The 21,761-nt window shown below is 44.1% G+C and overlaps 1 protein-coding gene across 8 annotated transcripts in view; it reads right to left on the minus strand.

Annotated features, from left to right (window-relative positions):
- The window catches only part of fbrsl1 (fibrosin-like 1), a 263,354-nt gene that overhangs the window by 2,630 nt on the left and 238,963 nt on the right, over nucleotides 1-21,761 (minus strand). For 5 of the 8 annotated variants that reach the window (XM_056418085.1, XM_056418083.1, XM_056418090.1 and 2 more), the window contains 12 exons: nucleotides 14,091-14,574; nucleotides 12,755-13,014; nucleotides 11,089-11,249; nucleotides 7,252-7,302; nucleotides 6,985-7,080; nucleotides 5,433-5,501; nucleotides 5,139-5,168; nucleotides 4,758-4,829; nucleotides 3,845-3,977; nucleotides 2,956-3,039; nucleotides 1,618-1,701; nucleotides 579-825 (listed from right to left, as the gene is read on the minus strand). In XM_056418085.1, coding sequence (XP_056274060.1) covers nucleotides 579-825; nucleotides 1,618-1,701; nucleotides 2,956-3,039; nucleotides 3,845-3,977; nucleotides 4,758-4,829; nucleotides 5,139-5,168; nucleotides 5,433-5,501; nucleotides 6,985-7,080; nucleotides 7,252-7,302; nucleotides 11,089-11,249; nucleotides 12,755-13,014; nucleotides 14,091-14,574 — 1,771 coding nt within the window. The remainder of the gene's footprint in view (nucleotides 1-578; nucleotides 826-1,617; nucleotides 1,702-2,955; nucleotides 3,040-3,844; nucleotides 3,978-4,757; nucleotides 4,830-5,138; nucleotides 5,169-5,432; nucleotides 5,502-6,984; nucleotides 7,081-7,251; nucleotides 7,303-11,088; nucleotides 11,250-12,754; nucleotides 13,015-14,090; nucleotides 14,575-21,761) is intronic. The other 3 variants (XM_056418084.1, XM_056418089.1, XM_056418088.1) reach the window with 3 other exon arrangements.

Below are 21,761 nucleotides of genomic sequence, written 5' to 3' on the forward strand. Positions count from 1 at the left end.
TACATTTGAGTAACTCCTACATTTAGCTAGAGTATCATTCACTGAGATCCTTCTAATTGTTTTTTGACATAACTTTTCTCAGAGCTGCTTGTTGTCTGTTTGAGTGTCTGTTTCCTTGTTGGATAGACCTAATGGACTGGAGACACTTGTCCTTTTGTCTTTCTATCTCCAGAGCAGATTTGTTTGATTAGAGCGTTTTTCTTTTCGTCCAAACATAATTTAATCATCTCATATATATGCTAAAATGAGCTGGAACAGGGATATTTTTTGAAGCCACATCTTTAGAGTTGTGATCGTGTATTTGAGTGCTTATGAGGATAGTTTTGTTAAGCGTATAAAAACATTCACAATTCATGTCCTTCACATTTGTTGTGTAAGATCATAATATGTGTTCCCTTTCTGGAGGAATCACTTAAAGCAATACAGTGAAGGGAGGTCCAAGGTTAAATGTTCAATTGTCAGTAAACATGTATAGTCATCAAATGATTGCATTATTTTATTTGAGTTATATCTAATAATCTCCAAAAATACATAAAAACTAAAAAAAAGAGCAAAAGTTGCATCTGCCTCAAACTCACCTGTCTTTATCCTTCTCCTCCTTCCCGGTGGACGAGTCTCTTTTCTCTTTTTCTCTTTCTCTTTCTCGTTCTCTCTCATGTATGTTGGCTGAGCTGCTTCGCTCAGCGTCTCCGGTTTTGGGCCACTGTGGCGGGGTGGGGAAAGATGGCGGGGTGCGTCGAAGTCTGTTCCAGGTGTCGTGGTGGGGGCTGCCAAACGTGGGCAGTCCTCCTGGCCCCTCCTTGGTGCCAAACATGCTGTTGGACCCTGGAGAGAAGGGGGGCACAGATGTGGGAGCCACTGTAAGTTAATTGGGCACAAAACCTTCTTGAGGACACATGAGATGAGAAAGACTTGACAACAAAAGCTGCTTTTGTCTTTGTCTCTGGAGGTTCTCTCAATGAAGCTGTTTGAAAAAGGTAGAGGTTAATGGCTTCCCCCACCAAAGAAAAAAAATTATCATTTTCTTTTGGGCTAAAGAGCTTTTCACCCCTTCTTTTTGCACTGGATGAACAGGGGAGACTCACTTGCCCTCTGGAGTTGAGGGCTGTGAAAATCCAAGGGAGACCTTAGCATTCCACAGCATGTCTATTCCAATCACATCCATTTTCACAACAGGGTGACCGATTTGGCACACAAAATTAGCAGAGAGAAAGAAAGAAAGGCAGAGAGAGAATGGTGCAGAGGGGATAGAGAAAGCCCTCCATGGTGGTGCAGAAGGGGCGTGTCAAATAATTAATAGATGAACTGCCACCAAACAGCGGACCTGAGAGTATCTGTTGGCAGCAGCACAGCCAGATTAAAGCCAGACTGTTGGGGACATGGCTGGTGGATGAAGTGGAGGCGGGGAGGAGGTTTGCTGTGGTGTGTTGTGTTGCCTTGTTGGGCCTCCCTGAGCGAGAGCTGTTTTGACACAGAAACTAGAGCTAAGTGTCTTGATTTTCTTTCCTCCCCTCCTGACTCTCCCTGTGGTCTAACGCTGTCCTGCTCTGTTCTGTTACTGGCCGCGATGGCCAGATTGAAAGGGGGAGCGGTGGAGGAGAGGGGGCCAGCGCTTACCAAGCGAAGGGTTGCCTAATCCTCCGAAGGCACAGCTTGAAAGGTTGCCGAGGCCGCCATAGGAACTGGAGCGACTGAAAGGATCTGTAAAATGCCAAACAGGGATTAGCAAAAGGAGGGGGGGCGGGGGTTGGCTGGTGGTGCTCACCCCCAACACCAACCCGTTCCACTCAGCTTTTCTCTTACAAGCGAGCTCTGTTTTTTTAGCGCTGCCACCCTAGCTCTCTGCCTGGTGCTCCTGCAGTGGCCAGGTTGCCTTGATGCTGGAGTCACTGCCTCTAACTGGAGTGGGGTGTCCCTGACCTTGCTGGGGTGCTATTAGAGGAACATGCTGGATGGTGAAATTAATTGTTGGAGCTGAGCTGAAAATAGACAATAGTGCTAGGACAGGGGAATTAGAAGCTGTACAAATTAGGTTTGACAGAGCACAATGATTTAAATGGAGAATCGGTGTCTGATGGGCTCCACTGACGCAGACTAGAGCCTCCAAATGTAAAGGAATAAGACAAACATGTACCCTGAGAAAGGAACAACATTCATCAACTGATAATTTGCAGTCACATTTTAATTCACCAAAAATCCATCAGGAAATCCAGGACTCATCAACAGATTAGGGTTTTAAGGATTTCCGCTCTGGGACTTGTTAATATATTAGAAAAGACAACAATGAAGAAACCTCCTCGGCCTCACGCATGAATTTCCCTGTCAGGAAAATTGTTGTTCGCTAAATCTTCCTCCTCAGTGCTCCATGTATTTATAAGCACAACATGGATCGACTTGAGGGCTTATTCCATGAAATCCACTTGTCACTGAACCACAACCGTGTCTTAGATACAATTGTGGAAAATAAATTCATGCAAAAAAAAGAAAAGAATGCACAAATAAATCCAGAATCATTAACTACCTTCCATTACTTGAATTACTTATCAAGTATATAGAACATGGTGTAAATGTTGTTGCACTGCATATAGTTTGTACCAGTGAGACTGAATACTAGGCTAGCAACCTCTTTTTAATGACCCAGAGCAGAGTTCTTTAAGACTGTTATGAATCATACTGTCTAATTATATGATGGCTTCACTCTCCATTACCATGAACCTCGAGTTGGCTCAAGAACTGCCGCAACTGACTTCAGTGGCCAACTGGACACCATATTAACCCTAAAATGAACCCAAGATCAACACAAGAAATATCTAGGCTGCGAATGACACCCTGGTGGCTTGTAATGTGTTTTAAACATGAGTGAAAAGAGAGAGAGAGAGAGTGAATGAGTGAGGGAGAGACGGAGAGAAAGAGGATGTCAGTGTATTAAAAAGATTTGAACATGGGGTTACTTACACTTACCTGCCAAATGGCTAGGAGGCAGGAAGCCGCTAGGGTGGGGGACGTGGCCATATGGAGAGGGAGCGGGGTGACCAGAGCCTATCAGAGCCGAGAGGATATAACGCTGTCATTGTTATCCAATCAGACAATTATACATTTAAACTAGCCATGCAGAGGAAAACCAAAATGATTATCCTTCAAAAACAATCACAATTCTGACCCCTATCTAGCCAGGACTATATATGTAAATGTGAGTTCATAATAAAATCTTTGTTATATTCACAAACCTGTTGAATATACATCTAATGTAGAGGAATTCGAAGGTGGCTGAGTAATGCCGTTGAGCAAATTAGCCATTGACATTTTACTTTTATTGCAGCTGTTGTGTGTCAGCGTGTGAGTCTATGGCTGCTTATTGAGATCAGTTTCTGACTGTTCAACAAGCTGGCCTCTTTCACAAAACATGGTTACCATCAGCCATATTCTATGAATTGTTAATGAAAGAACCAATTACCACAGTGCCTCTGACACATCGCTGCATAATTACCAGTCAAAGGCCATTCGCCTCTCTGTTGCCCTCTAACGCAGGAAAAATCAGTCAATTACCTCACCGAGAGTCATCCATATTCATGGGCATATCTGACTCCCTTTACTGGCAAAACATTGGCAACAAAGGCCCTGTAATTAAGTGAACATAACATGAGAGGAGCAAAATAAACGATGCCTTTTTTATTACAGCGGTGAAGGAAACATTTCGAAATGCGGCTATAAATGCTCATTTGCATAAAGACACAATTGTTGCTGGAAGGCTTTGACCATGCGGGATAATTTCAGTGTTTTGAATAATTTGTGTTGTAAGATGCAGTTCATCACCCTGCATTGGGTACTGGGAGACCCGACTGACCTGTGGGAGAGAAGAGGGGTCGTGCTAGGTCATGAGTGTACGGAAACCCTGGGAAGACTCCTGGAGCTTGGGGTCGACTGAACAGGTCCAGCTTCCCATTCATGTCTAGTTTGTGAGGATCCAGCTGCATTTGCTATAATCGAGAGAGGCAGAGAAAAGGAGACAGAGAAAAAGTAAAATTAGGTTGGTAGACTACAGTACCATACATTTCATACAGCGAGGGATTTATCCTCGGCTACACTGGGTGAGAGATCAGAGGAAGACAGATATATCAACAATGGCTCCATGTCTCCAATTCTGGCCAACTGTGTTATAACAAATATATGTAAGCTGATTAGGGACACTAAATCTTTGGTAACGGGGGTTCAAAGCCCGAGAAGGACACCACTGGGCATGAGGCATTAGCAGAGGATCTCCATGGCAAGGCCACACCACCCTCTGTCAGCGAGAGAAGTATTTCCACACAAGCATTTTCTGTGTTCAAATTGTCAACACAACTATTACTTTGACTACTAATTCTGTCACTGAGTGCTTTAAACGTGGCAGTTCATGATCTTTCTCTTAAGGTGGAGTGAGCCATGTGCAGAGCCTTTACGTCTGCTTTGAAAGTGTAACCTTTTAACTTAATATCTGACAATATGTGATGAAGACTAGGAGAACAAATAACAAGAGGATACACCATTTCTGTATTGGTATTAGCTTTTACAGGATTCTGTTCCTTTAAAAAAAAAAAAAAACCTGCCTTTTCCACCCAGATGGTTGTTCTGAATCCAATAATACGATTATAGATTATTTTACAGGTAAAGATCCAACTATGACATGATCAGCCCTATTTATTCCATTACCAATATACTGCATCTGGTTTTACATGACAGCAAGATTCCTGAAAAACATCATTATCCATCTCACGCACCTTCATTTTCTGCTGGTGGTGGTAGATCTGCCATGCGATCTGGACATGCACTGCGCACCACTTGCCAGGTTTCTAAAATTTTTGAGAGAAACTGAGGTTAGCCTGCTGGCTTTGCTAGAGGGAGCTAAAAATGGATTCTGGCATTGAGATTTTCTGGCCAAACTACAAAGTGGGAACTCCTCAGAATGTTCAACCAGGCAACGGATTAAGAAAATCTAACCCTGACTTTAGCTCAATAGAGACCTCAAAGCTATCATTAAATTCAGCCAATACCCTGATTTATCTTGATCAGGAGTTGCTGAATAATTTGCAGTTTTAGACTTTGTGGCCTGGCCAGAGAGATGAAACATTTTACAAAACATGGACAGGGCGACCACTCACCCTAACAGATGTCCTGAATGGATCTGTTATCTGTATGGACAAACGGACAATCAATATCATCAACAACAAAGATAAATAGCTCAAATGTGCAGTTCTGCTGGCTGACAAATCGCAGTGCACAGACCCTGGATTTACACTGGGACTGGGGACTGTTCATTCCCTCTTTCAAGCACCGTGTATGAATGCATTCACATTTCTCTGAGACACATCCTGTATGTACGGCACGTCTGGCTTTTACCAAAAGACACAGAGGAAGAGCAGACTGGTTTGGGATGCTATCGGCCTGATGCTTACCCGGGGATCCTTCTGTAGGAGTGTGTGAGGTACTCCAGGACGTCCCCCAACGTCAATGGAATTAGATGACTACAGAGAGAGAGACAAAAGGAAAGAGATAAATGGTGATCAACCAGATCGAGGATAGTTGAAACATTTATAGATCAGAGAAAACTGAATGTCTTACTTACTGTATTATACGGCATACACAACACTTAAGCCTCATAAAATGATGCTCAATATTGTTATATGAGGTCATATTAGGTTTATGATGAGCATCTTTAACATAAAAAGGCATGCATTTATTTTATATTAATTTGATATGTTGCATAATACATATCGGTAACTATTTCAATCACGTGTTTCACGCCCACTATCTCAATGTCCTCTCTTACAACTCAGATATAGTACAATTCAATGTTGATGTCCGGGGCATGGAAACATGAGACGCTCGGTTTTAAAACCCCTGGAGGATCCGCTAGTTAGCGATAATAGCATCACTCTTACTTTATATCCTCCTTCAGCAGCACTTTATCTCACTAATCCTCACTGACTGCTACTGTATGGCTGACGCCACTAGATAAAAATGTGATGAAGCTCCAGCCGTGCCAGAGTAACACATATCTGATCTCTCCTCTCTAAGTGCCGAGATCAGCTTCATTAATCCATCCCTACATTAGGGATAGGGAGATCCTGCAGGGTGACCGGGGTCCCCAGACCCCACAAACAAACACACATCCCAAGACCCCCCCACAAACTCCTCTCCAAGAATACTTAGCAGGGGCTTTGGACTGTTCCTTGAACCATCTGGAGGGGCCTTCAACAAAAGACCCCCCCCCCCCCCCCATGAAAGAGCCCCCTGGGAATAGGGCTAGTGGATTTAGGCCAGCTTGGATTGGTGGTTTACACCGGGTCACAGCCGCTGGGCATCTGCCAGACAGGCTCCCACCCTCCTACTTATCCCCGTCCCTCGCATCCCCACCGCCCCCGAATCTTCTCTCCTTTGCTCTCCTAAATAGACACACATCATTTCTTTCTCATCTTTGGCACGGCCTGCCACGGCTCGCACAGTTCTGACTCTGGATCAGGTCCAGTCAAGCCTGAGTATTATATGGACTTTAATAGGATGGGGGGAGGATTAGTAAAATCCTGTTTTAACTCTTCAGTGTACAAAGCTCTTCTGCTTTTCTCACCAACGACAGACAGTCTAGTTTTCTTTACTTGTTATTGCTTCAATGTATTTCAGGATATCTAATTTATGACGTATGCAAATCATATGGAGTTATCATTCCAACCAAAAACCGCACAATGTTTCTGTTTACTAAATTAGTTGCTTTCGTGATGTTGAACAAAGTACTCTTTACATACACTAGAGAATAGCAAAAACATTTTTTAACACAAAATCTCACTTTAAATGTGCATGTTTTTTTATGAAGACTAAAAAAGTAAAGGCATGTCAAAACAGAATGACTAACATTTAAAAGTATTGTTTCAATTGTACACAAGCTTGTGTGATTTCTTTTGAGTGCATGCTTCCTTAAATTCTCTGTATGTTTGCCGATCGTGGGCTGACCTTGGGCTGGAAGGCTCCTTGCAGCGAGCTGAAGGGTCCCGAGTGTGGGAGTAGCGGGGGCATGCCTGGCATGGTGGGGGGGTAGGAGGGGAAGAACTGGGGAAAAAAGAGGAGGATGGGAGATACAAAAAGAAACAAAGCAAAATCATACAGGTGCTCACAAAAGGCCACAATCAATGCTCTCACGGCGCAATTCAAATATGTCAAATATTGAATTTTCCAAATGCAAGTAACACATTTAATTTCAAATGACAATACCAAACTCACGTTTGAATGTCTGATAAAGGGATTGTCCATTTTGGGGGCGTATTTGTCGAACTGAAATGAATAGGAGAAAAATAATTAGGACACACTATGATATATTTGATCAAAATCCATCATGTAAAAGCCTTCTTAAAAATAAATATTTTTACATCCAAAAAACAAAACACATGATCAACATCCGTAACTGGTAATAAGCAGGGTCTTGGTCCAGAATAATAAGCCCTAGAGTAAAGCAGCTGGCTTGCACTGGTCATGGTCACTGGTCACTTAAATGGCATGGTCAGATAGGCAGTTATATTACTGACAATACAACCACTCGAGCACACTGCCAAGATGAAGGCAGCCGGCATGAATTTGCAATTGAGCATACAGAGGTTGGGCCTGGAGGCCCAGCTTGGCGAATCAGACCATTTTAAAAGCAGACCAGTAGTTTCTATTCACTGGAACATTTGTAAAAATGTGAATCAAATTGCCGTTGACTGCTATGGAACCAGCCGATGGTCTATATGGGAGGGGAGTGTGTCGAGACACACAGCTTGTTTTGGGTATTAGAAAACTAGAAACTTTTTACAATAGTTTATAGTTTACACCAATTCTCTGTACATCAAATCGTGGAAAGAATATACGTGTGTTTGCAATGGGAGATAATTCAGGACAGATCAGCTTGAAACTGATACAGCCTCGAGACGCTGAATTAATTAGAGGAATCCTTTTCAGCGGCCGAATAATCTCAATTGGAATTTGCCCTATAAAAACTAGGTTGTTTTATGAATAAAAGATTCCGATCATGTCCTAAACACATGGGAATCTAGTCGGTAAGATGAGAAGCAATAGAGGGAAGGAGGGAGGGAGAGCACGGAGAATATTGCCCAATGTATGAATGGGGACTTTATATGTCCGTTCACAAGCCAATACTGGCTCTCTATTCCGAAACAGGATAATTACAACCGAGAGTAACTTATTCCTATTCCGCAAATACACAAACCATTTGCAGGTACTTTTTGCGAGTGTTTTCATAAAGCTCTCTTGGCAGGCATATGTTTTGGGTTTACATAAAACAGGAAAATGAGTGGGTATGAATCAATGTTTCTGTGTGTGCGTGTGGAGAAAGGGGCCCGCTGGTGAAGCAGGGCCATTCACATCGGCACACAAAATGGCTGCAGTGGCGGCCCTGTTTGTGGGCGATAATGGGCCCGAATCAAAGACAGGCAGCCTACTGAGAGGAAACGCCGAGCCAGCTTCCGAGCTCATTAAACAGCTCAGTTCAGAAAGCGCGGCCTGTTTAATGTCGGACACTGTCAGAGGGATTTTGGCCGTTTTACGATCTCGTAAAAAAAACTTGCACTTGTAATTTATGTTGCCTGTCACAGTTTTATAGTAAACAGCTTTGGCTAATTAAAGTTTAATATTTCATCTTATAACAATTAAGGATATTGCTTGTCCAAAGACATGGCAGGAGAAGGGTAGGAAAGACACTCAGTGCAGCCTTTTGGCAAGCCAGCTGTTTAACAATAAACAAAAATAGAGGCTTCATAATTTCATTAATTACAGCCATTAGCCAAGCACTGTTACATAGCTGAAATGACATGGAGCGTCTAGAGAGCAGGAGAAAAGAGAGATAGTGTGAGATAGCGAGAGAGAGCGAGAGAGCGAGAGACGCACAACTGGGCCACACTTGGTTTGCCTTTTCATGGCAATACAGTAAAAAAAAAAAACACAACACCATCATTACAACAGCCAATCTACTCAAACAGCAGAGAGAAGGAAAATAGCATTATTACTGAGGAGAGGAATGGAGGGGAAAAGGCAAGAGTTAAGTAACAACACAGTTTCAATTAAAAGGAAAAAACAGCAGGAGACATTAATGGCATAATGTCTGAAATTCATCGTTCCAACACAATAAGAGATGGGGGATGGGAGGTATGTACATCATGTGCTACATAATACCAGCATTAATGAGATGAGAAAAATAGGCCTTTTCATCTCGAAATAGAGGACTGTGTAATGTATATCATTCATATTAAGTAAGGAATGAACAGCAGACCAGATAAGGTGCATGTGTGTTGGCTGAATAACGGTCTAAACGGTCTCTATACTTATCTGAGACTGTGCCATAAATACTAGAGCTTTGATTTCTAATGAACAGGATGGGGGTAATCTTGCAGAGGGGCCTTAATGGGACCACAGGCTCTTAATCAGGGGTCATGACATGATGGATTAGATCTATTAGACTAATGCCAAAAAGCTACAAATGGAGGTCCGTCTGAATCGACTGTCAGAGACTGCTGTGCATTTAAAATGATGGATGAATAGTCATAACCTTTTTCCCCCTGTACTAATCTGAGAGCTGCCATTATTTGACCCCCCTCCCCTTCCTCCCAGACTTGATGGCAGTCAAAGCATGGAAGCAATTACAAACATTATCAAAATAGTTCTGCAATGATGTCATCTCCCTTTCATCCACAATGAGGTCATTTGATCAACTGCAAAGCCTTTGAATTTTTGTACGTCGCGCACACACACACACACACACACACACACACACACACACACACACACACACACACACACACACACACACACACACACACACACACACACACACACACACACACACACACACACACACACACACACACACACACACACACACACACACACACACACACACACACACACACACACACACACACAATACGTGGCAAGAAACTTTCACACAAGTATAAAATTCTGCAGGAATGCATTCACACAAACACACAGATCTGTTTGACTGCGCCTGTTCTGCTCCTTGTGGGAGTAGGCAAATAAAAACATTCAAAACAATTTAAAACACATCCATATGCAAACTTTGAAAAGCCTGCCTTCAGGCATTACCCCTTTTTGATCCTTGGCAAACACTGAACTGCAAAATCTATGTCAACGTTTAAATGAGGTGACTCATTTAAATACAATTTTGTAACAGTGGTTTGGCAGACAGGCCATGAGTCAGAACATAGCCACTATGAAAAGTGATGTACTCTGTGAATGTTTCTAATTCCATTATGGATAAAGTAGTTGCAAAGCATTACATATATAATACTTATGTGCCAACCTGAGCAGCAACTAACCCGCATGTAGTCGAGCCAGAAGATGTGCTAGTGTGTATGTTAAGGAAAGTGGAAGCCGGTGGGCTACATCTGCCCAACAGTTGTCCTGTTTGAAGTCGAACAGATGTGATGCTCCCAGCTTCTTATCGGCCCCGAGTCAAAATCAAAAAAGGAACATTCAAACTGAATCAGTGTTAATTTTAATTTTACGGGAGGGGTTTCTACAGCTACGGGATGTATTTGGAGAAAAAAAGGGAAGGATTGATTGAAAAGGAGATTGGTAGGGGTGACAATTGGGGTTGGCAGTAACGGGAGCTTTTCTTTTTCTGTTTCTGTTTTACTTATCCTCACATTTCTGGCTTGGGTACGCACCATGGGGGGTGCGGTGGGCGGGGTGAGGATGGCGGCCGGGGGCAGACTGGCGGGAAAGGGCGTAAAGGTGTGCTGGTGGGTGTGTTGGTGCTGGTGCATGTGCTGGTGTTGGTGAAACTCGGCCCTCCGGAGCGAAACGGGGGCCAGTGGTGAGGCGGACGGCCCCCGGCCCCGCTCTGAACTCTGAACCAGGAAGCGGTTGTTCAGCTCCTGCCTCAGGAGGCCATGCTCTGTAAGAAAGGAGAGCGAGGAAAACCCAAAAAAATAAAATAATAAGGGTGGGGGTGGGGGTGGGAAGGGGGGTGGGGATAAGAAGAAAAAAAAGGCACGGGCGCCCAGTCAGTCTTCACAACAAGAGGAGAAGAGAAAAGAAAATAGTCACCTGGCATTCTCTGTTTCTCCAGCTCATGCTGTGAGGGTTTTCTACGTGGGGACTCATTGGTGGTGGTAAGAGAGTTGCCTGTGACAATGTGCCAATCAGAATCCCCGAATGAGGCTGGCAATACATGATTGGTTGGTTGAATGATATCAACAGGCTGGTATCTAAAGACAAGAGAGAACCAAGAGTCATCCCAGCAGAAAACACACACACACACACCTTTGCCCACTTAATGCACAGCTGGTGTATTTATCTTATATTTTGGAGATAACCATCATCGCTGGATACATTTGTTTCTTTCTATTGCAGCATGAACAAGCATGTTTGGAGAAGTTGTCGATATTATCAAATGTGTTACGAATCACATGCTGTAGGCAAGGGAAAACATCGCTGCTGTTGTTGAGGTTGCAATAGATTACTGGCTGAGTGAAAAAAAATGTCCACACGTGACAGTTAATGTGCTGCATTCTGTATTTTGAAGATGTCTCCAGCTGTGATGACTGCCTTGTTGCTAGCTGACATTTTCCAGGGTAGCATCCAAGACTTCAAACGATGACTTCATCCCTCTAACTCACTTCTAAAAATATGAAGCTACGATAAAGAAACGGAAGTGCGATGTTCTCGACCAAAATAAGGCTGCACATTAAAGCATGCGACTTACGGAGGAGGCCGCCGACTATTGCTTTGATCTATTTGTGCAGTACAAGTGTGATGTTTTTGCAAAGCCCTTTCAAAATATGTTTAATTAGTGATGAGGTTATTCAAGTTATCTGTAGCCGCGGCGCTAACTGGACTGCTTCTCGATACAGTATTTACAGCCAGAATAATGAAGGAATATTATCATCTATTATTCACTTTGCATAGGCACTTTGAAAAAAACAACTATTGGAACTGATTTCATGGAACTGGTATCTGGACAGCAAATAGGAGGCAATTGTTTGATCAAAAAAATCAAGGCCTTGTTAAGAATATGTTTTCTTTAGCAAAGAGGTATCGCTGTCGCTGTAACAGCTCAGTGACATTATTCTAGGAAATCAGTAAAGGAGGAAATAACATTTATCATTGGAGATATAGAACATATGTTTAGATAAACAGTTTTAAGGAATTAAAGGATAAATAAGTAAAGATATGTACTAAATGGGCACTTACCAGATCAGCCAATCATATATGAACACTTGACTTGTTATATTTTGTAATCAACTCATTAATACGGGTTGAAGACTAGTTCTCAAGTTAATATACATTGGTACTGTAGCATTCTATGCACAAGTTAAGACTTTATTTTCTTAGAACCGTTATTCTAATATAAGTGCAGTCGAGCTGTGCAGTCAAGTCTAGTACAACTGAACTAAAACACAGCCTGGAATATAAAATGGCCACATCGCTATAGAAACTGTAACACAGCCTGTGTTCAGAGTGTGTACGCAAACTATTACACACCAATATTCAAAGATGCAGCAACATTTGATCTTTACAGAAAATCTGACATTTCTTTAATTGGGACAACTCTAATAAAAAGTGTCAGACATTGGTACAATAAATACCACCAATGTTTGAAGCTCTTTGTTAGTTGTTTGACTAAAAAGTACCCTCTAACGCCAACATGTCTCCTTTGTGTCTGCAGTGAGGCGACTGACTTCTACCAGCCATGTGAGATGCGTGGCTTTACCTGGATAAGGGTTGCCGGCGGGGTGCCCAGGCACCACTAAACTGTTGGTCGGTAAGGTAGGTGGTGGCGGCAGTGTGGCTGGGGTTGCAAACATGGCCGGATGGCGATGGGCCGGGCTCCGTAGGGAGGAATAGTGCGAGGTAGAGAGGTTATCTATGGACAGAGGCAAGGCGGGGGCGGAAGATGGGAGCCCGCTGATGTGGTGGTGAGTGGATGGAGGCAAGTGCTGTTTGGGAAGACCCAATGGACTGCTTCTGTGGCTAAAGATGTAATGGGAGACAAAGGGAGAAATACATTATAGTCTTGGAAATTGATGCAGTTTATTTATTGCCCCACTAGACTGACGGGAACAAAATAAAGGAGAGTGGCAGTGCTTTTGATCCAACACCATGATGAGGTAAAAAAAAAGGTGAAACAGTGAAAGTGAACACAGCTTCCTGGATACAGAATTTCATTGGTCCAATCCCAATTCCCCCCTAAAGCTTTAAAACCTGAACCCTCAGGGACTTTTCTGATGTCACCTGTTAAATGGTTGCGAGTGAGAGAATGTGAGGGCTTGAAATAGTGTAAATGCAAATGTGACAGCACTTTGCAGCGACATATTATGTTACCATGAGAATGTCATATCTTGATATTTACAATTGTAGGTATTTATTTTATATTTTTTACTCCCTGATTTAAACATCTTCCAGGCTTTTGACTTGCAAGATAACAGTTATTTGTCAAATAATCTATGTACTTGTTTTTGTCAGCTTTAATAACAAAATGAAAATAAATGGTGAATGAATAAACCAAATGTGTAATATAGTATCTGCTTGCACGTGTTTGCATGCACCACCTTTAATCCCTAATGTCTTTTTGTAAATGTAATACGCCGGGGTGAACACCCATGTGCCGTCCTCTCTGTTTACCTTTTTTTCCCCTTGTAACCCTGTGTTCAATGTCACATTGCTATGAATTTTGGCTTACTCTCTCTCTCTCGAGCAAAGTCAGCAGAAATACAGACTTACGGAAAGGGTTCATAATGGGCTCGAAATGTCTGCAAGAGAGTCCTCAAACACTCAAGGATTTGACCGTTCGACAGCCCGAAATCCTCACGGACCTTGCGTGAATGTGCATCAAAGTCTAAAAGTCTTTGAGTGTGGAGATCGGGATCGGGCCCTACTGAGACTTCTAGTGATTTTACAAAGACAGATTTCAGCTGACCAACTAAGGTCGAAATGCTGCTGATTTTGTTGTTGGCTGGTTTACATTTTACATTTCGAAATAAGCACAAATGCCTCTTGTCTTGTACATCTCTGCACCTGTAACAACACGTATCCATGTAACAACGTACCTGATGTCGTGGAGACTGTTGTACTGCAGCGGGTGATGCACCTGGTGGCTGATTACTGGCCGTGCGTGGTGCTGTGGGGGCAGATGAACACAGGCCTCCTGGTGCAAGTGTGGGTGAGGAGGGTGAGGGTGGTGAGGGTGGGTGTGGGGGTGGGTGTGATGGTGAGGGTGAGACTGGGGGTGGGTGTGGGGGTGAGGGTGGGGTGGCGCCCTCAACAGGGGAGGGGTAGGGATATGGGCCAGAGGGCGGTGCTCTTTTTTGACACTGAGAGGAGGCGGGGTAGGGAGGCACGACCTAGGGGGTTCTGGGGGGGCCGCCGCTGCAGCGGGGGCAGGGGAGCCCGTAGGCGCCGAAGCTGGGGTGGGGCTGGGCACAGGAGGCCTGAAGGGCACCTCCCTGTTGCTCTGCTCCTGGCTGCGCTGGAGCCCTGATACTTTGGCGGAGCTACAAGTCTTGGACTCTGGACAGTCATTCGTTGGCACACCTGAGAAGACAAGAAACAGCAAAATGTAATGAGAACATTTGTAAACTCCAATCTGACAAAGTTCATTGGTGTTGATTATGTATTGCCGATGTCTGATGTGAAGCTACAATTCACTGTTCTTCTCTCGGGATCTCCATCAGGGCACACCCCCCTGTTTCTGATGCCACAATTAGAATACAGATAAACAATGATAGTTATTTACTACTGTGTGTATTCAGAGAATATACATGATAAAACTCTATTTATTTCTATATAATGCTGTCCAAACATCTTCGGACCAATGTTCCTCTTGTTCTCTTCTCCCTAGGTTACATTAAGTGCTTAATCAGGTCATTTTCATGCTCGACTATAATCAGATAATCCAATTTCTTCCCGCGATCGAGTCAGTATGAATAAATCACAGCTAATTAAAGTTAAATGTCGGCCCCTATTCAAGGCTTTGCTGAGCACACAATCTGGCATGAAATAATTATGTTTCAATTGTGCTGTGAGGAGAGATCGTGGCCTTTTATTTTGGCCTTTCTGCCACTACGCCATTCTACCCCCCCTCCCTGATCTTGCAGGGGATTTAGGAAACCACAGCAAAGCACTCTGAACCCGACCACTTTGTCTTTACCATTCATCAGGGGTCTTTTCGATAGACAAGAAGCTTTTATAATCAGCATTCCACTGAACAACGGCTTTTCATACTTAGGCTGTTGCAATTTAATGACTGTAATTATATGCTATTGTAGCAGGAAAATGAAAGTGTCAGAAAATCCAGCATTTCGACACCTTTTACAAACATAGAACCTCAAAGCACTTATAATTCTTAATGAAAAAGAAAATGCATTATCCTCTACCTCTCTCAGAGTTAAAAGAAAAGCTAAGTGAAATTGAGTTTGAGGAGATGGTAACTAGAGCTACAACGAATAGTGGTGGAATTTGCTTTAAGCACAGAAATATCACAAGCAAAGAAAATCGGAGAACGAAAGTGTTCTCACACTGATAAAGAAAGAAAGTGACCGAGAAAGAGAGAAGACAGCCTGGTGGAGATGAGGCTCTCTAAGCAGCTCTAATCTACAGCCAAGATGCAGCAGTACTTCAGTCAGAAGGCTTACGAGTGCCTCAATTAAAAAAAGCTCCATGGGCACTCCCGACGGTAACAAAAAATGAGAAGAGCCGGGAGCTGCTGTCAAGCCAGTGAGAACTCTACATGCAGCCCACTAATGGAATATCCAGTCCCTATTAACAGCCTGCTTAATCTTTCAAGGATCCTAACACCCATAAAATGACCAATAAAAAGGCGGGGCAGAGCTTTTATTTTTTTATTTGTTAAGCACCCTCCCTTGCTCTTTGCGTTTTATAGGAGAACTGGGGCTGGCTAAGGTGTCACGATTTTCAAATGAATTCCGGGGTCCAGCCGTATATAGACCCCCAGGTTTATATGGGTCTGGGATTTGAATTAAACTGTCAGGCTCTCGTCCCTGCAAGCGAGAGAGAAAGAGCAAGACTGAAGGCAAAGAGAGAGATGGGCACAGACAGACAAACGGGCTGTGAAGCAAGTACCCAGTCAAAATGTCGCCGTTGGGTGATGTTGCCGTGGCAACCTGCTCTCCCAGCCACAATGCGAGCGTGACTGAAGGAAGTCTCACTACGACCACTAGGAGAGGGGTTTCTAATACTAATGCTGGGAAGCCAGGGCCACAGCCGGGTTATCTTAACGATGATTCTAATGGGCTCTAATGGAGGCAGAAAAGTATCAGCCTGGACCAACCCTTCCCTCATTAAAATCCCTCTGCAAGCATATACACACACACACACACACACACACACATGCACAACAGAAGACACGCACACAAAAAAAGTTTTCAGTGTGGGCATATTACAAGCCCCAGTATCTTCATATCATCGAAGGACAGCACAAAGCGAGAACAATCTGACCATATATACTGGGGACATCATTTTAATGACTTATTTGCTTCAAAAATGATAGCAACAGTCTGGGATATATTCCTGCTAAATATAAATGCAGAGTTATAGTGCGATAGCAATTACACTGCAGGTACAGCTTCTTTAGCTGTAACCAGGCTCTCAAGACTAGTAGTAGTACAATTGATGATAGAAAACACTGTGACTGTGAATACATAGATTGCTTTTGCATCGTTTTGTTTCAGCTGCAGTCATTTTGAGTGTAAACTAATACGCTGTGTTAACAAGATGACAGGAAGGCCTCTCTGACACTTGTCACCCAAGGGATAAATGCAACAATCACTATCCCCTTGCCGCAAGTCCACACAACTGTCAACTGGAGTCTCAAGCATTTCAGCAAACTGCCAAATTCTGCATTTGTTTTTATTTTCCTTTCCTTAGGACATGGAACACACTTCCCTTTTCCTGCAATCACATACTGAGGAAAACAGTAGGCAAGCCACAGGCAGCCATGTGAAACAAATGCCGTACGGGTGTCTGGACAAAAAAACGTGCTGTCCTGAAGCCCTGCCCCGCAAACCTGAGCAGATGGTGTGAGTGAGTCAGGCAGGTTGGAGGGCAGCCCGGTGGTGGGGGGTGGCCCCCCTCACACTCTCCCGTTAGCTGGGTTAGTGCACCAGGGGGACAGGGACATTCCCAGGGGGGTGTTGGCAGGTCTGCTCACCAGATGACATCTCATCCCAGTATTGATCTTTTTATAGTTGTTCTTGTGGCACCGCTTACTCGGGGGAATTGGGCCCTGTCCTTTGCACACGTGCCTGAGTTTGCAGTGATATAGGGTTGGGGGTTGGAGTGGTGGAGAAAGGAGGGACACGGGGACTACGCCTACGGTAGCAGACGGCTAACGGGGATATCGCTGGTCATGACTGATGCTTCCAGCAGGGAATCTGGGCTGAATAGTGTCGCTACACAGCTGTTCCTGCCTTCGATATCCTTCACTTCTGACCCTGTTTGTCCCAGTGGAACATCTGGAGAGCTGGCAACGATCTGGTCCGATGTGGCCTTTATGCAGCCAGATGGCCTAGCTTTGAATGGCTTGGACCAGTCTGGCATGGCCTTGAGCTGGCTGAGTGTCGTCATCATCAGACTTCAATGAAGGATAACAGGGCTCCTCTCTGTGACCAGGAGATCCCTCTACGGCATGGTCTGACACATGAGTTGCAAAATTGTCGCCTTTCAAAAGCATTCCCTCGAAAGAGTTTTGTTTAACCACTTTTTTTTTCAAATACACACCTGGCTACCTGCAAATGGGCCCCACGACCTCATGAATGAGACAAGCGCCCGAGGGAAGATTCTCATTCGGCCTCCAACTGCAACTCTCAGCAAACTTATGCTGTGAATGCAAATAAGTGTCTTACATAAATTACCTGCTCACCATGCCACGGTGCCAGTATATACAAATGCCAGGAAAATAGAACCTGTATGCAAAAAGCCTTATGCAAATTCTTTCTATGACAAGGGGGGGTCAGGGGCTAAGAGAAGCTTGAGGCCACTGGGTGTTCTCTCATAGTAGGCAAACACTGCGGCTCACTCCCATCATGGCTTTGCTAAGGCATACACAGTAAAGGCACTGATAAAATAAGGACATGAACAGACAGATATTTAAATAAAGCTGCATATCGGCTGAAAGACGTTGGAGGATGCAGAAGGTATGTGAGAATGCACGCTGACTTGATCCGTCTCCAGCTGGCTCTGGTTGACAGAATATTCTGCATCTCTTGACGGTTGAGCTCACAATGATTTGGTTTTTGTACCTCTCTAGACAAGCAATCTGCACAGAGACAAGGCTCAGCTCACGAGTGAGTGACTGTGGAAGATGGCTTGAACAGATACTGGCAGAAGGCAGGAAACCGCAGTCTTGCCAATCAACACTTCATTGCTGCTAGGTATTCTGTCATTAAAAAAAAGGTGGGGTGATTTCAACAACATTATATTGTATGAAAGGAACAGAAGGGCTGAGCAGTGTTGAATCATTGTGCGAATAATAAAATCATAGGAGAAATTTGCAATGGCTTGCTTTTCCCTCACACTATTTAATCTGCCTCAAGCATCTCCAAGCTGGTAACGAGGGGAGCCAAGGCGACGTTTTTGCAAATCACTCAGAGATGTTAATGGGGGAGTGGACGAGGAAAAAACTGGCCAAGATAGCTAAAGAGTGGGGACAGCTGGCACGTTTCAATTATTTCTCTCTGTATCTTTGCCGCAGCTGACAAAAGGAGTGGATGGCAGCAGAATGGGGATGGGTGTTAAGCTGCAACACGTTTACAGTCAAAGCCCAGGCATAAATTGAGAACCTAATGTTCATTTCAGAGAGCTGGCAGCTCAAGCTGCGGGATAAATCAGTTTTTCCTGTGCATATTGGATCCCAATTCAAACACCGGCCATATGGTGCAGGACACATATGCACACATTCACCTCTCATGGCACCCGGGGCAGTGTTGTGAAAGGGAGGCAAATAACGTTGAGCACATCTTTAAAATGGAAAGGAAAGGGCGAGGGAATAACAGAGCTCTGAATGTTGAATGTGTCATTTGAGGTCCTGTGGTCCTCTAAAAGCATTGTGAAACCATCATTCAGCCCTGGGTATGATGTGCTGGTGAAAAGCAAGACGTCTCCACACTCACAATTCACTGTTCCTCTCTCTGAATCTCCATCGGGGCCCATCCCCCGGCCGTGTTGGTTCCAGCAGAGCTCATGTGTTCTGTGACTGCCATCAGACTCAACCTCTCATGAACACAGCTGGGTCATCTAAGGTCAGTGCCACTGGGCTCTCCTAAATAAAAGGGTGGACATCTTGGCTCTTTGGATAGAAAAGCTCAAGTCTAATGGCTCCTCTGACACGGCCCACCCTGCCAGTCAGGAATTTGACCCCTTTCACTGTCACTGACCCATCACCGACCCTGGTGACCATTCTTAACCTAAGGCCGCTGGGGACAGATAACCAACAGGCAAGTAAAGGGGAGGGGAGAGGGGAGACCTGAACTCCAAGAATTAATTTTATGTTGAAAATAAGGGGAGCCTTCAGGAGTTATTTGTGAAATCGTGCAAGCACTCGCCTTATCCTTTCATTAATTAGCATGACACGCCTGCCTGATGGACTTGAACGCCGCAGCAGCAGCTGTCTCAATTGATTACAACAGTGGACGTGGTGCTGCAATTATCGAGGTGACTGGAGACAACGCCTGCCACTTCTAATAAAAGACTTAACTCCTGCTTCCCACGTGACGGCAGAGCAGTGGGAGGACAGTGGCAGCATCCCTGCATCTCCCATACCGTTAAGACCTTTTCAGAGTCTCTGCGTGGGCTGCTGTGGATCGCACTGTGGGCTGTAGTCCTGGAGCAGCGTGTCAGCTTTACTTAAGCTCGCATAACGCCTGAACATAATCACTTTGGTGCCCCACAGGAAAGCATTCTCTATTAGCCCACCAACTGGCTCACAATCCATGGAGAATAGTAGGAAAGGAGGTGAGAAAGAAAGACAGAGGGAGAAAGAATGAGATTTAAGAGACACAAAGACAAGGAGCTTTTGCCAGGAAGCGCCACGTTCGAGCAGAAATGAGGCAAGTGAGTACTAAGCAATGTAAACACAAGCAATGCTTTCCATCCTCATTTCATGTATGAACATGCATGGAACCCACATGCCTCTAAGTGGATATAATATTATCTTTCAGTGCCCCACTGATTACTCCTCAATGGAAGGGAAATGGCTGTGTGAAAATCCTTCAACAAATCCTAAGTGGCATGACAGTGGGCTGAAAGAGCCTGCATGTTTTTCTTTTCCTCCTCCTTCATCTCCATTTTCACTCCCCTCTCAGAAAGCAAAGCAACAATTGGAAGTTGACAGCTCCTAACCATTCGCCATACCTCATTCACTGTTTTGACATATGCAGGCTTTTGCAATTTAATGCCATGAAGGTGGTAGGACAAACATCTTTGCCAACATATCAGATTTCCTCAAGTGTTTTTGCAGTGACAGGGGTTTGTCTGGATAAGTATTACAAACTGTGGTTTGGACTAAGATGTTGCCTGAACTACTCATCTGCTTCTTTCAAATACAGCAGCCATTTTCACAATATCAAATAATATCCGCTGACAGACAAGAATGCTGAGGCAGCTGTCTTTGCCAAGTGGTGCTTCTATAGGCGGCGAGGGCTAAAAACAAATCTCTCTGTATTCACAACTGCCAGAGAACTAGATCAATCAACCAGCAAATATTTTCTTCTTGTCATGTTTACATGTTAAAAGTATTCTGTAATTTCAGGCCAGGGCTGCTGATCAGGGTTCTTATTCATTCAAAAGAAAACATTGAGCATCCCAGCATGCCATAGGGACATACACATAATATAAATACCCCACTCCCCACAGACACACAAAACTACCAAAAAATATATCTAAAAAAACAAATAAAACTACTGAAATATTTAGAATTTACAACTTTATATACTGAGTAGCATATTGTAGAGTATCTCAAAATCATCTTGAGAGTAGGTGACGTTTCCCCCACAGGGAGGTGGAATCGGAAAGGATACGATCTTAGTAGACTATTTGTCCAAAGATAGCACCCAAGTGTGCATTTAAGTGCTTGGGATTAAGTTTTGCATATGTGTGGGCCTTCAGGGAAACACACTGTCCGGTATAGACACACTGATGCAATGAATGCCTCTTCTATAGGTGGATCCTGCTGCTGAGCTGCTCCTCGGGTGCTGTTGGGTAATTAGGCCTACAGACAGATGGAAACCATGCAGCTGTTGAAGGCAAGACTAGAGCTACACGCTAAAAGACCTGCATTTATTATGACCTTTTTTAATTTTTTTACATGTCACACTTTGAGATGTGAATGTTTGAAACAGATTTCATACAGAGCTAAGTTAGTCTCACACAAACCCCCCCCCACACACACACACAATCTCTTGCCTCTCTCCCTCAACCACCATGTTCTCCACCACGACAGGACACGAGTGGCAATTGGAGGGTGTATCAGGTTTCTCCGACATTTGCTGTCCTTTCTTACACCCCATTCATCATTCTTGATTAGAGTGAGAGAGCATGTCAGAGAAAGAAGGATAAAGTGACCCAGACTGGGGGAGAAAGAGGGAGACAGCGGTTAGTTAATAAGGCAGGGGAGAGGGAGTCGTGTCAGGTAAACTAATCGCGGCAGGGCCTGGATCCTGACCTGTGGGGCTGCTGCTAACCTAAACGCGCATGTCTCTAAGTCC

This window comes from Pseudoliparis swirei, chromosome 7, assembly GCF_029220125.1.
Source record: "Pseudoliparis swirei isolate HS2019 ecotype Mariana Trench chromosome 7, NWPU_hadal_v1, whole genome shotgun sequence".
Classification (NCBI taxonomy): Eukaryota; Metazoa; Chordata; class Actinopteri; order Perciformes; family Liparidae; genus Pseudoliparis; species Pseudoliparis swirei.